At 46.5% G+C, this 13,058-nt stretch overlaps 2 protein-coding genes across 2 annotated transcripts in view; both read right to left on the reverse strand.

Annotated features, from left to right (window-relative positions):
• LOC107288182 (zinc finger protein 260-like) overlaps nucleotides 1–12,074 on the reverse strand; it is a 15,858-nt gene extending 3,784 nt beyond the window's left edge. Inside the window, exon 1 of the mRNA XM_029284285.1 lies at nucleotides 11,929–12,074. Within this exon, the coding sequence (XP_029140118.1) occupies nucleotides 11,929–12,074 (146 nt within the window). The remainder of the gene's footprint in view (nucleotides 1–11,928) is intronic.
• Nucleotides 12,075–12,079: 5 nt separating this feature from the next.
• LOC107288192 (gastrula zinc finger protein XlCGF7.1-like) overlaps nucleotides 12,080–13,058 on the reverse strand; it is a 4,629-nt gene continuing 3,650 nt past the window's right edge. The window contains exon 2 of the mRNA XM_015816781.1: nucleotides 12,080–12,995. Coding sequence (XP_015672267.1) covers nucleotides 12,080–12,995 — 916 coding nt within the window. The remainder of the gene's footprint in view (nucleotides 12,996–13,058) is intronic.

Genomic DNA, 13,058 nt, shown 5'->3' on the forward strand with positions numbered 1-13,058 from the left:
CTGATCTGAGATCTCCCCTTCCCCTTTTTTAGCAAGAGGGGAGGGATGGCCAAGAGAATCCCTGTAGACCCCCATTTGTCTGGCTGAAGATAAGATCACTTTTATTGTCATTTTTTTTACTGTGGGCACACTGGCACACATTAAAAATGAAATTCGGTTGCCTGCTCTCAAAAGTGTACACATACAAAACACACATGCAGACATGCTGTATACATACATACGTATATACCTACAGTCTTACATAAATATACATATAAATAATCACTGTCCATCCTGAATCCATAGCAGAAAGAGGAAGCTTGAGAGTTCACAAGGCTGATACAGGATGGAATGAAGCTGTGACTGAATCTGGATGCTCTGATTCAGATGCCACGAAGCCCCCTCCTCCCGGAAGGGAACAAGGAATGTAGGTTGTGAAGAGGATGTGTAGTGTCTCAGACAATACTGTGGACCCTGCTCAAGCAACGCTTATATGCTATGTCCTGGAGAGAAGGGAGTGAACTGCCAAGGATCTTTTCTGCCATTCTCACCACTCTCTGCACTGCTTTCCTGTCTGAAGCAGTGATGCTTCCAAACCAGACTCTAATGCAACAGCAATAGCATTTAGACTTATATACCGCTTCACAGTGCTTTACAGTCCTTTCTAAGTGGTTTACAGAGTCAGCATATTGCCCCCAACAATCTGGGTTCTCATTTTACCGATCTCGAAAGGATGGAAGGCTGAGTCAACCAATATGACAGGATGCTCGCGATCGTCCCCCTGTAGAAAGTGGTAAAGACAGGGGAAGGAAGATGTGCTTTTCTCATGCGACACAGAAAATGCAGGCGCTGCTGTGCCCGCTTCACCAGTTTCTCACTGTTGAGCGACCAAGTCAGCCTACTTGTTAGTTGCACGCCCAGGAATTTGATGCTGGTAAACATCTCCACAGGTGAATCATTAATGCACAGAGAAGTGTGGCTGTGCCTGCCTTTTTTAAATCAACAATGTGTGTCTTGATCAAATATAGTTTCCTATCTGTAATTTGTCAATGTTGCAAAGGCAGTCTGGTAGATAATTTAATCAGTACCAACTTCAATCAGCTGGTTTCTTCAGTTAATTCGTAATTAATTTTTCTATTTTACTTATCACATGTGCTAATGAAGAGGAAGAAATTGCAAACCCATAACCCAGCGAAAGTTACTTTTGCTAAATGAGTGTTTTTCTCCCGTAAACTGCATTACAAAAGATGAGTGGAATGCATGGATAAGCGTAGCTGTCAACTTTACAGCTTTGATCTTCATAAATGTACGTGCTTTGTTTGTAAGGATGTTAATGATTTGTAACTTTATGTAGAAAGGGGAGTTTGAGAAAAGAATGCCATGGTTTAAAAGAATAATCTAGATAGGAAGCAGACAAGAAGCAAGAGAAAAGCTTGTACGCAGTGTTTCTCAACCTTGACAATTTTAAGGCATGTGGACTTCAACTCCCAGAATTCCACAGCCAGCAATGCTTTAAATGCCTTAAAATTGTCAAGGTTGAGAAACACTGTTATATTGTATATGATCAGTAATAAGAAAGGTGATTCAGACATTCTGGATCTAGCATATGCTTTGCAGCAAAATTTAAGTGATTTTTCCATTCGGATTAATGTATCCTTAAACAATGTGTTTGGAACCACAAAGAGGAGAGTAGTTGTTGCTAAATGTGTGCTCAGTTTGTTTTCTTTTCTTTTAAAGCCAAGGAAAAGAAGGTAAACAAATTTGTGATGAGAGACAGTTTGGTTTAGTGCAGGGGTCTTCAAACCTGGCAACTTTAAGACTTGTGGACCAACTCCCAGAATTCCTCACCCAGCCAGTCCCACTCAAGTCCCTCTGCCCCAAACAGAAACCAGGTCTGCAGAAATGCAGATGTGATAATCTTGTCAAAAGACTGGAGCCAGGAAGCTGGGATTAGAAAGATAAAGATCCCTATAATCAACAATCGCTCACATCAAAAAAAAAATCCAACACTCATCAGCCACAGCCCCAGGGAAGCAGGATATGACCCTTGGGACATAATAGGATTAACCCACCACCATCAGAATACCAGAAAGGCACACACAGACTCAGGTCAATGTTCATGCCACAGGAACAACTCCAAACAAAATCTCAAGAAGGTATAAAAACCCACCACTCCCTACTATGTGTGGTCAGTTTTTTGCAGAGCCATCTTTCTCTCTGGCTCTCCTCTTCAATAAACTGGAATCTTCTTTCTAAAGCAGTCTCCATATTTGTTTATTCCCAGCTTGGACTGGACCCTGATGGAGATTTTTCTTTCTACATTGGGTTTCAAGTTTACTGGGTTTTCATCTTTGTCCCTTAACATGGCATCTGGTAAGAGTGAAAATGTACCCAGCCAAAATTCACTTAACAAACGTCTCACTGAGCAACAGAAATGTGGGGCTCAATTGTGGACGTATGTCGAGGACTCCCTGTAAACCTCTCCCTGTTCTTCAAAAAAAATGTCCTTTTTGGGGCTTTTTCTTTTTCTTTGGAAGACTTTTGTTGCTGGCTCATCTTCTGATCAGTTCTGTCTTTTGTTCAAATCTTTGTAGTGTTTCTGGCAAGTGGTTAGAGCAGGGGTAGGCAACCTTGGCTATTCCTGAGCCAGTTATGACTTGTGGACTTCAACTCCCAGAATTCCTGAGCCAGTTTTACAAGATCTTATTCTGGGTAATTATTAAGACATGGGGAAATATTAAACATTGTGGTAAGAATGCACTCCCCCCCCAAGAAAATGAAATATTTTGGGGAATATTAAAAGAGGAAGAATATTATATTTCTCCAAAAAAAAGAGAAATGGAGAAAAATCTTAACAAAGGGCAGAAAGCAGCCTCAGCCTCAAGCAAAAAGATGAAGAGGTCAGTCTTTAGGACACTGCAATCTTTTCAGAAAGACTGGGGTCAATCTATCCACAAACAAAAGGCCTTCAGCCCCCACAGCTGATGGGATTAAGAGTTTGCATTCCCCCCACCCAAATTCTAAGGATTAGGACTTAATAGGATTAACCCACCGCCATTAGACTTGCAAAAAACACAAAAGCCCATCTCACCGCACACCAGAAACATGTCCACTTTGAGGTAGGGCAAAGTGGAGGGATTCAGCATTCCAGAAATTGCTGTGTCTCGAGATAATATTCTGCCCCACTGTCCTTGACCATTTAAGCCATATCTTGTTTTTTGCTTTGCTTAGTAGCCAAATCCCTATTTTTATCTCTGTGTCAATGTTCAACCGTCTGGTATTTTTCCATACTATCAAGAATGCTGAGAACACGAATGTTTAGAATATTACCATATATGGGGTCCAGAGGGGTCAGGAAATGCATACGTTGTATAAACTATATATGTGATCTCTGAACACCCCTCGGGGTTCAGACCCCTTGCTTTCTGAACCTGCGCATATTAAATCTTTCCTTCCTCAAAGTGCTGGCTGGAGTCCTTTCTTTCCACAACAACTTCAAAGTCTCAGAGCCCCATAAAGATCCACCCACTCCCAACTCCATTTGGTCAGCTGTTCCAGAACTGCATGCTACTGTTGGTTCTGCTCATCAATAAATGGACCTTCTTTTAAGAGCAGCCTCCATTTTATTCCCAACTTGGAACTGGACCTGATTTTCCTTTCAACAATATCTTTACAGCTCAAGTAAAAGACAACTCAAGTCTTGCCTTAGAACAGACATGTCAAACACAAGACCCGGGGGCCGGATGCGGCCCGCGAAGTGGTTTCATGTGGCCCACGAAGCCATCCTGGAAACAGTGAGGGAACGGCCCCCACTGCCTTGGCCCTGGCCCAGGCCGGCCGGGAGCCAATGTACAATTTTGTGGTGGCCATCTATGCTGAAAGGCATTCAGTCTTAGCTCCACAAGGCCGTCTGGAAGCGAGGAACCAGCCCCTGCCGTGTCGGCCCCATACCCTGGGTGCATGCTGGGGAGGTGTCACCCTTTATGAGCAATGAAGAAATGCACCATCGCCTGGAAGTGGCCAGCAAATGGCCCTCGCCTACTTCACACATCCGGCTTGATGGGCTCTGGCGGAGGGGTTTCAGTAGGCAGTGAGGCTCCTCCAGTGGACCATGCCTTGGCACTTGCCCCGGTCCCACCCCCTCCTGCCAGAGACCCTCAGATCTGTCCCACTCCTGCCCAGGCCCCCACAGGCACCCTTGATGCGAACGATGTAGAGCTGGCCATGCCCACCCAATAGGCCACACCCACTCCGTCCACACCCATCTAGTAGGCCACACCCACCCCCCACTCCCCGAGGGCAACCGCAATGCTGATGCGGCCCTCAATGAAATTGAGTTTGACACCCCTGCCTTAGAGTATAGGTGAATGTAAATAGTTCTACCATAATATGGATGGCAACAGGGCAAAGCCCAAGACAGATTTACTAGATTCTGATGTTGCAAACAGCCTAAATTAGTTATAGCCCTGATAATTGTTTAAAGCATTTTTTTTAACAGCTAATTTGTGTCCTGCTGACTGTAGAGAGTGGAAGCCACTTTGAAATTAAGCCATCTTGAAGCTCAATCAATGATTTGATGACCTCACCCAGTCTGTGCCTAGCAAGAGAACCTTTCCCCACGAGAGGCTTGCACACCCCATGTGTGGAAAGAAGACCTGCTTTCCTGCTGGACGTAATTGAGAACCGCAGAAATAGATCTGAAAAATGCCCAATAACATGAATAGGAAACTGAGGAATCCTGGGAGTTGGAAGTCCACAAGCCTTAAAGTTGCCAAGGTTGAGGACCCCTGACGTAGACCCTTTTCCGGACAAGCTCCCCCTATAAAAATCTGCTGCTGCTATTACCCCCCCCCCCCATTTCTCTGCAGCCTGCTCCTAAAGGCAATCTGTTTTGCTTTTAGGAATAAATATTTCTTCTTGGCTCCCAGCTGTCTGGATCTCATTTGTATTTATTCTTGCGCAACCCCGGCATGAGTTGGAACCCCGAATAATTTTTCGGACAGAGGAGAAGCGAAACGTTTCCAAAGGGGGAAACAAAACCCACGAAAGCCCAGTTGACTTTGGGGGGGGACCCCAAAAAAGCAGCTTTAGATCGGACGGACCACAAAGAGCAACTTCCCCAAAGCGCCTTCCCGGAACCGTCCGGAGCTGCACGAGGAGGCTGGCCGGCAGTGGAGGATCCCCCCCAACTCTCATTTGCACCCCTCGATGGAAAGGGGGGGGCACCCGTTCCTTGCAGGCAAACACGGATGCCGAATCTCCCCAAAGGCATGCAAACCGGGGGGGGGGGCATTGGAAGCTGCCTCTCTCCTTGCGGGGAAAAGCTTTCCTGGCTGGATCAGCCTTACCTGGCCGAAGCGGGGCCGAGCAGCCTCCTTCGAGGAGATCCAGCGCCGATCCTCAAAGGGGGGGGGATCTCTGGGAAAAGGATTCGCGCATCGACCAGGAAGAGCGGCGCATAAGACAGGAGCTGCGGGGGCGGGGCTTCGGGTTCCGCCTCCTCCGGGCAGCCACGCCCCTCGGCAATGAGATCTTGGGCTGCCTTTCCCTCCCGTGCTGATTGGCCAGCAGACAAGCCTGAAAAGCGAGATTGGCTCCGCCCCCGAACGTCCAAGCGGGATTTTCTTTGCCATGCGGACGAAGCGAGGCGGAAGGAACGTTCCAATTTGGGCGTTCGGGAGGGGGGGAGCGCTGCTCCCTGGACTCGCGACTGTGGTAGATGCTGCCTTTCCTGAGGAGGGGGGGCGGGGCGGGGCTTAAAGGGGAGCTCCCTCCGCCCCCCTCCCACAAGGAGAAAAGTCACTCTGATTTCTCCATTTCTGCTTCAAAGTTCTGGCTGGATCAGTTGCAAAAAAATCTGACTTTGAGTGCCTCCATACAAGTAGTCCTCGCCTTACAACGGTTCATTTAGTGACCACTCAAAAGTTACAGCGGCACAGAAAAAAATGACTCAGGACCCTTTTGCACACAACCCTTGCAAGCCTGCTCATGGTCACGTATTCGGAATTCAGACCGCTGGACAACTGGCTCAGATTTATGATGCTTGCAGTGTCCCGGGGGTCATGTGATTTCCCCTTTTGCGACCTGACAAGCAAAGTCAAGGGGGGGGGGGGAGAAACCAAGTTCACTTTAACCGCCGTTTTGCTAACTTAACCATTGCAGTGATTCACTTAACAACTGTGGCAAGAAAGGGTCGTAAAATGGGGCAAAATTCACTTAACAAACGTCTCACTGAGCAACAGAAATGTGGGGCTCAGTTGTGGACGTATGTCGAGGACTCCCTGTAAACCTCTCCCTGTTCTTCAAAAAAATGGTCCTTTTTTGGGGCTTTTTCTTCTTCTTTGGAAGACTTCTGATCAGTCCTGACTTTTGTTCAAATCTTTGCAGTGTTTCTGGCAAGTGGTTAGAGCAGGGGTAGGCAACCTTGGCTATTCCTGAGCCAGTTATGACTCGTGGACTTCAACTCCCAGTATTCCTGAGCCAGCATGGCTGGCTCAAGAATTCTGGGACTTGAAGTCCACAAGTCATAAAAGAGCCAAGGTTGCCTACCCCTGAGTTAGAGATATGGTTTTGCCCGTGCTTCCTTCGGAAGAATGATTAGGAAGAGGGACTGGGCCAGACTGTTGTCCCCTATTTGGGTCTGAGCCTGGTGCTGAGGTCGATGAAGAACACCAGACACGAGGTGTAGGTTTTGAGAAGCAACCTAGAACTAAGGAGAAACTTCCTGACAGTTAGAACAATTAGCCAGTGGAACAACCTGCCTCCAAAAGCGGTGAATGCTCCAACACTGGAAGTTTTTAAGAAGAGACTGGACAGCCATTTGTCTGAAATGGTATAGGGTTTCCTGCCTGAGCAGGGGGTTGGACTAGTTGACCTCCAAGGTCCCTTCCAACTTTATTACTTTATTTATTTATTTATTATTATTTATTGAAGCGCTCCAAGAAAAAAGGGTCCTGGGTAGAAAATGCCAAGGAACCCCGAACAATAGAATTAATAAAGCTTTACACATTTTCTCTAAAGCAGAAGGCGGGATATATAAGAAATACCATCTAATAAACATTTCAATAATAATCTAACAATTATTCTATTGGTCTCTAGCAGTCCCCATTCCTAAGCCTTGGCTAATGAATGCTTCAGGAGTTATCTAATACACATCCTATTTGCTCCCGGCCATCCCTGTTCCTAACCTTTAGCTGAGGGCTGCCTAACTCTTTGTTATCAGCTTTCTAACCAGCCAGTATTTACAAGCTTTACATGTGTATATTCCCTGTAAATAAGCATTCTTTGTTCTTGCCAGACAAAGTCCACAAGTACAGCTTTCTGGTCTCTTTTGAAGTCTATGCCATAACCTTGCTTTGTTTTGGCATCCAGCCCATCAGAAGCAATCCAGCTGGCTGGCTTTGTGCCTGAGGTAGGACTAGAACTCAGGACCCCCAGTGTCTGGACTGATGCCTTAACCACTACAGCACATCAAACTGGCTCGGGTGTCGATTGACATGAACCGGGGCACCACCGCTCCCGTCCTATTCACAGGTTTATTTTTTATTTCAAACTAGCTGTACCCGGCCACGCGTTGCTGTGGCTCAGTCTGGTTAAATGGAAAAGAAAGAAAAGAGAAAGCGCACGTTTGTAATATGTTTAATTTCACAATGCTTGTGGCTATACAATATTTTTTGTCGTTCAACTGTCTGTGCAGATATATGCATGTGTTGCTTTTACGTCCAACAGATGGCGCTGTTTTTCAAAAAAAGCACGTTTTTACCTGTCACAGGTGTGACATCTCTATAATAGTAGGTATATAAAAACACGCGCGTATTCGAATGCAACATTGTGTCAAAATTTCAAAGCAATCGGTGAAGAACTTTTGGAGATTTAAGATTTTGAACAAACGAACATGTACATTTTTATTTATATAGATGGCTTAGCAAAATGCTGGACATATGTATAAATGTCCTGCAAGAGGCATTAGAAAAAAAAATAGGATTATTTCTTGATAATAGAAACTAATGGGGATAGAATAGTAATTTGGGAAGATCTTGAACCTGCTGCCAGAATGGAAGAAATCAGCAAGGCAGAAATTCAACAGGGACAAAGCAAGGAAAGGGGAAACTGGATCGAGAAACTGAAAAAATGTTCAGGGGTGCTTTGCTCCATCTGATGTTTCTGTCAGAGCATGCACAGTCTTATTGCGCTGAGGTAACCCAGGAGTAAATACAGTTAACAGTGGTTTGTCATTAAATGTGGTTTATATTACACATATTATTGCATCATCCACATTACATTACATCAGTGGTTCTCAACCTGTGGATCGGGACCCCATTTGGGGTCGATCGACCATTTCACGGGGGTCGCCAAGCAAGGCTGTCCGCCATTTTTTTGGTCCGCCATTTTTTTTGTCCATTTGTTTTCCCCTTTTCCGGCAGGTGCCTTACCTCCCTTGGGCTGGGCCAGCTGGTGGTCGGCCTGCTCTGTCTCTGCCGCTTGCCAGCTACGCCTCGGCCGGCGCAGGGGGCGGAACCACGCATGCGCGGCGCTCCCGGGCAGGGAAAGTCCTCAACTTACGACCGGTTTAGTCCTCAACTTATGACCGGTTTAGTCCTCGACTTACGACTGGTTGGGGTCACAGCATTAAAAAGGTTGAGAACCACTGCATTACATCTTTACATAAGCTGTTTAGCCTTTCAGTCACCATCCTGACAGTTTCCATTCCCTCCCCAAAGGCCTTTGCTTTTGTTGAATGTGCCCTTGCTGATGTCTTCCAGTTTGGCACCTTGTCAAGATCTGCCTGTATCACAATTCTATTCCCATCATTTGTGGTCATCAACAAATGATCCTATTTTTCTAGTGCTTCTTCCAGGACACACACGTACACACACAAACTCGTTCGTGTGGCATCGCTGGTGACATCTCAGCCTCTTTGACAAGAGAGCAGTAAAGATGTTGACCATGAATTCAGTCGGGACCCATGAACTTTCTCCCGGGGTTTCCGTTCTAGAGAATTTAGAAATTGTAGCCCAGTTGACCTTCGAATTGAAGGATTAGAGCAGTGGTTCTCAACCTTTTTAATGCCACGACCCCAACCGGTCGTAAGTCGAGGACTAAACCGGTCGTAAGTCAAGGATTAAACCGATCGTAAGTTGAGGACTAAACCAGTCGTAAGTCGAGGACTACCCAACCGGTCGTAAGTTGAGGACTTTCCCTGCCCAGGAGCGCCACGCATGCGTGGTTCCGTCCCCTGCGCCGGCCAAGGCGTAGCTGGCAAGCGGCAGAGACGGAGCAGGCCGACCACCAGCTGGCCCAGCCCAAGGGAGGTAAGGCACCCGCCGGAAAAAAGGGAAAAAAATGGCGGATAAAAAAAATGGCGGACAGCCTTGCTTGGTGACCCCCATGAAATGGTCGATCGACCCCAAATGGAGTCCCGACCCACAGGTTGAGAACCACTGGATTAGAGGGAAACTGTTTGGGAATGTTTGCTTTTTTGAGAAAAGGAGAAAACCTACAGCCAGGGAAGATCTACCTTTGGTCATAAAAATCTTTTTCACAATCACTACGTCTTAAAGTCTCCCTGGAAGATTTAACCTGAGATGATGATGATGATGATGATGATGATGATGATGATGATAATGATAATAATAATAATAATAATAATAATAATAATAATAATAATAATAATAATAATAATAATAATAATAATAATAATAGTCGGAAGGAACCTTGGAGGTCATCGAGTCCAACCCCCTGCTCAGGCAGGACACCCTACACCATTTCAGACAAATGGCTGTTCTGTCATGTATCTCATGTTCAAAGACATGTTAAAATTCCTGGTTGTGAAAGCTTTTATCGACCAGGAAAATGTTTTAAAATAAATTCAATTCTTTTTATTCCTTATCCTACCACTGAAAGTATAAATATGGAAGTAACGATTAGGAAAAAAATTACTATTAAGGGTAACCTCGTTTCCTCTTAGTAAGGATGAAAATCCAACCAAAGGCACAATAATGTAAGCATTAAGTAACAATGTTCTATATATCCAAGACTGGCGGGATTTTTAAATTACACATTTTTATTGCTTAGACTTAGTGCACATCTGAGTAATTTCCACTTGCTTCAAATGTCTCTGCTAAAAATACAAGAGACTGTGAAGAAGTTTGTTTTCTATGCTAACAAAGCCTTCCTTTCCTTCCTTCCTTTTCTTTTTTCCTTCTTTCTTTCTTCCTTTTCTTTGTTTCTTCTTTCTTTTTTTCTTTTCTCTCTTTCTTTCTTTCTTTCTTTCTTTCTTTCTGACTTATTTGCATCCATAGAGCACTAGTACAGACATGTCAAACACAAGGCCTGGGGGCCGGATGCGGCCCACGAAGTGGTATCATGTGGCCCGCGAAGCCATCCTGGAAACAATGAGGGAATGGCCCCCGCTGCCTTGGCCCTGGCCCAGGCCGGCCAGGAGCCAATGTACAATTTTGTGGTGGCCATCTTGGCACTTGCCCCGGTGGACCATGCCTTGGCACTTGCCCCGGTCCCACCCCCTTCTGCTAGAGACCCTCAGATCTGTCCCACTCCTGCCCAGGCCCCCCATAGGCACCCTTGACGCGAATGATGTAGAACTGGCCACGCCCACCCAGCAGGCCACACCCACTCCATCCACACCCACCCATTAGGCCGCACCCACTCTGGCCACACCCACTCAGCCCCCCAAGGGCATCTGCAATGCTGATGCGGCCCTCAGTGAAATTGAGGTTGACACCCCTGCACTAGTACAACATAGGTCATTCGAGGGGCCCCAAGGACTGCCTGCGCCCACTGCATTCTGCACCCAGTGTAGCTTCTGACATGCTCTCCCAGGGGAGCCCCATGTAGAACGCATGGCAGTAGTCCAAGAGTGAGATGATCAGGCTGCTTGGCAAGACTCTCCTGGGAGTCCTTCCATGTGTGAATGTGAGAATACAGGCAGTCCTTGACTTACAAGTTCATTTAATGACCGCTGGAAGTTACAAGGGCACCGGAAAAAGCGACTTATGACCGTTTTTCACTTAGGACCACTGCAGCATCCCCATGGTCATGTGATCAAAATTCAGTTGCTTGGCAACTGGTTCGTATTTATGACCGTTGCACTATCCTGATTCCCTTTTCCAACCTTCTGCCAACACAGTCCATGAGGAATCCAGATTCGTTACTAATTTCACAAAGGCAGCGATTCACTAACAACTGTGGCAAGAAAAGTTGTAAAATGGGGCAAAACGCGCTGAACAAATGTTTCCCTTAGCAACATAGATGCTGGGCTCAATTTTGGTCGTAACTCAAGGACTCCCTGTACAAATAAAGGAAGGCAAGGATTGTAGTGGAGACATTTACAGTTAGCGGTCTAAAGATTTGTAATTTTATCCTCTATGTCAGGTGTCTTCAAACTTGGCAACTTGAAGACCCATGCTCTATGTGAACTTTCATATGTTTCCTAAGGGCTGATTCTTGACAGAAAAATGTTCCACACTTGATGCCCTTATAGCAGACATGTGGCCCACGAAGTGGTTTCATGTGGCCCGCGAAGCCATCCTGGAAACAGTGAGGGAACGGCCCCCTCTGCCCTGGCCCAGGCCAGCCAGGAGCCAATGTACAATTTTGTGGTGGCCATCTATGCTGAAACACATTTAGTCTTAGCTCCATAAGCCCCCCACCCCCGCATGGCCTGAGAGGAACAGTGAGGTTCCTCCAGTGGACCATGCCTTGGCACTTGCCCTGGTCCCACCCCCTTCTGCCAGAGACCCTCAGATCTGTCCCACCCAAGCCCCCACAGGCACCCTTGACGCGAATGATGTAGAGCTGGCCATGCCCACCCAGTAGGCCACACTACTCCATCCACACCCACCCAGTAGGCCGCATCCACCCTGGCCACACTCACCCGGCAACCGCAATGCTGATGCGTCCCTCAATGAAATTGAGTTTGACACCCCTGACTTATAGGGTTTCTCTCCTGAGTGAACCTTTGGATATTTCCAAAGTGCTACTTTCTGAGCAAAACATTTTCCACACTCCCGACACTTATATGGCTTCTCCCCTGTGTGGATTCTCTGATGGGCACGGACTCCTCCTGTTTCCCACATTCTGTTCATTTTTTCCGACGGCCGTGTGTTTTCTTATGACTCCGAAGAGATGACGTATGAGTGAAACTCATTCCACACGCTGAGCATTTATAAGGCTTTATCCCTGTGTGAATCTGCTCGTGGGCCCGAAGATCGTGGCTGCGGGCGAAGGCCTTGCCACATTCCCCACAGTTGTAAGGTTTCTCCCTGGTGTGAACTCTCTCGTGCCTTTTAAGATATTCTTTCTGAGCGAAATATTTCCCGCAGTCCAGGCACTGATGAGGTTTTTCTCCGGTATGAGTGATCTGATGCTTCAAAAGATGCGTTTTCCTGTAAAAGCATTTACCGCACTCCGAGCATGTAAAGGACATCACTTCTGCATTCGATCTATCGCCTTTAAGGGACGTCATTCCTACGTGCTTTATGCGGTTGTGACTTCTAAGGGTGGACAAATAAGAAAACGCTGCCCCACAGTCTAAACATTTGTAATCTTTTGCCCCTTTGTGAACCTGCCCGTGGCGTTTGAGGCCTCCTCTTGTAAGGAAAAACCTTCCACACTCGATGCACTGAAAGGGCTTCTCCCCCGAGTGGATCTTCAGATGTTCAAAGAGGCCTCCCTTTTGAACAAAGGAGTTTCCACACTCCCCACATTTATAGGGCTTCTCTCCTGTGTGGCTGCTCTGATGAATCCCAGTGTGTGTCCCTGTGTCCCGTTTCCCACCCTCCTCACATTCTCCTCCTTTGTGCGTCATTTTGTGTTTTCCAAGATCATGAGGATACGTAAATCGCTTCTCACATTCTGGGCATTCGTAGGGTTTCTCCCCGGAGTGAATTCTCTGATGTCGCACCAGGCTTAATTTCCAAGTGAAAAACTTCCCACATTCTGGACACTCTCCCCTTCCCGGAGCAGTGTGCTGACTCTCATGTTTCCGAAGAGAGGAACTTTCAGGGAAGGTTTTTTCACACGCAAAGCATCGGTAAGACTTTATTTCTTGGTGATCCTTC

This window comes from Protobothrops mucrosquamatus, unplaced genomic scaffold, assembly GCF_001527695.2.
Source record: "Protobothrops mucrosquamatus isolate PMUCROS unplaced genomic scaffold, P.Mucros_1.0 scaffold_119, whole genome shotgun sequence".
Lineage (NCBI taxonomy): Eukaryota > Metazoa > Chordata > Lepidosauria > Squamata > Viperidae > Protobothrops > Protobothrops mucrosquamatus.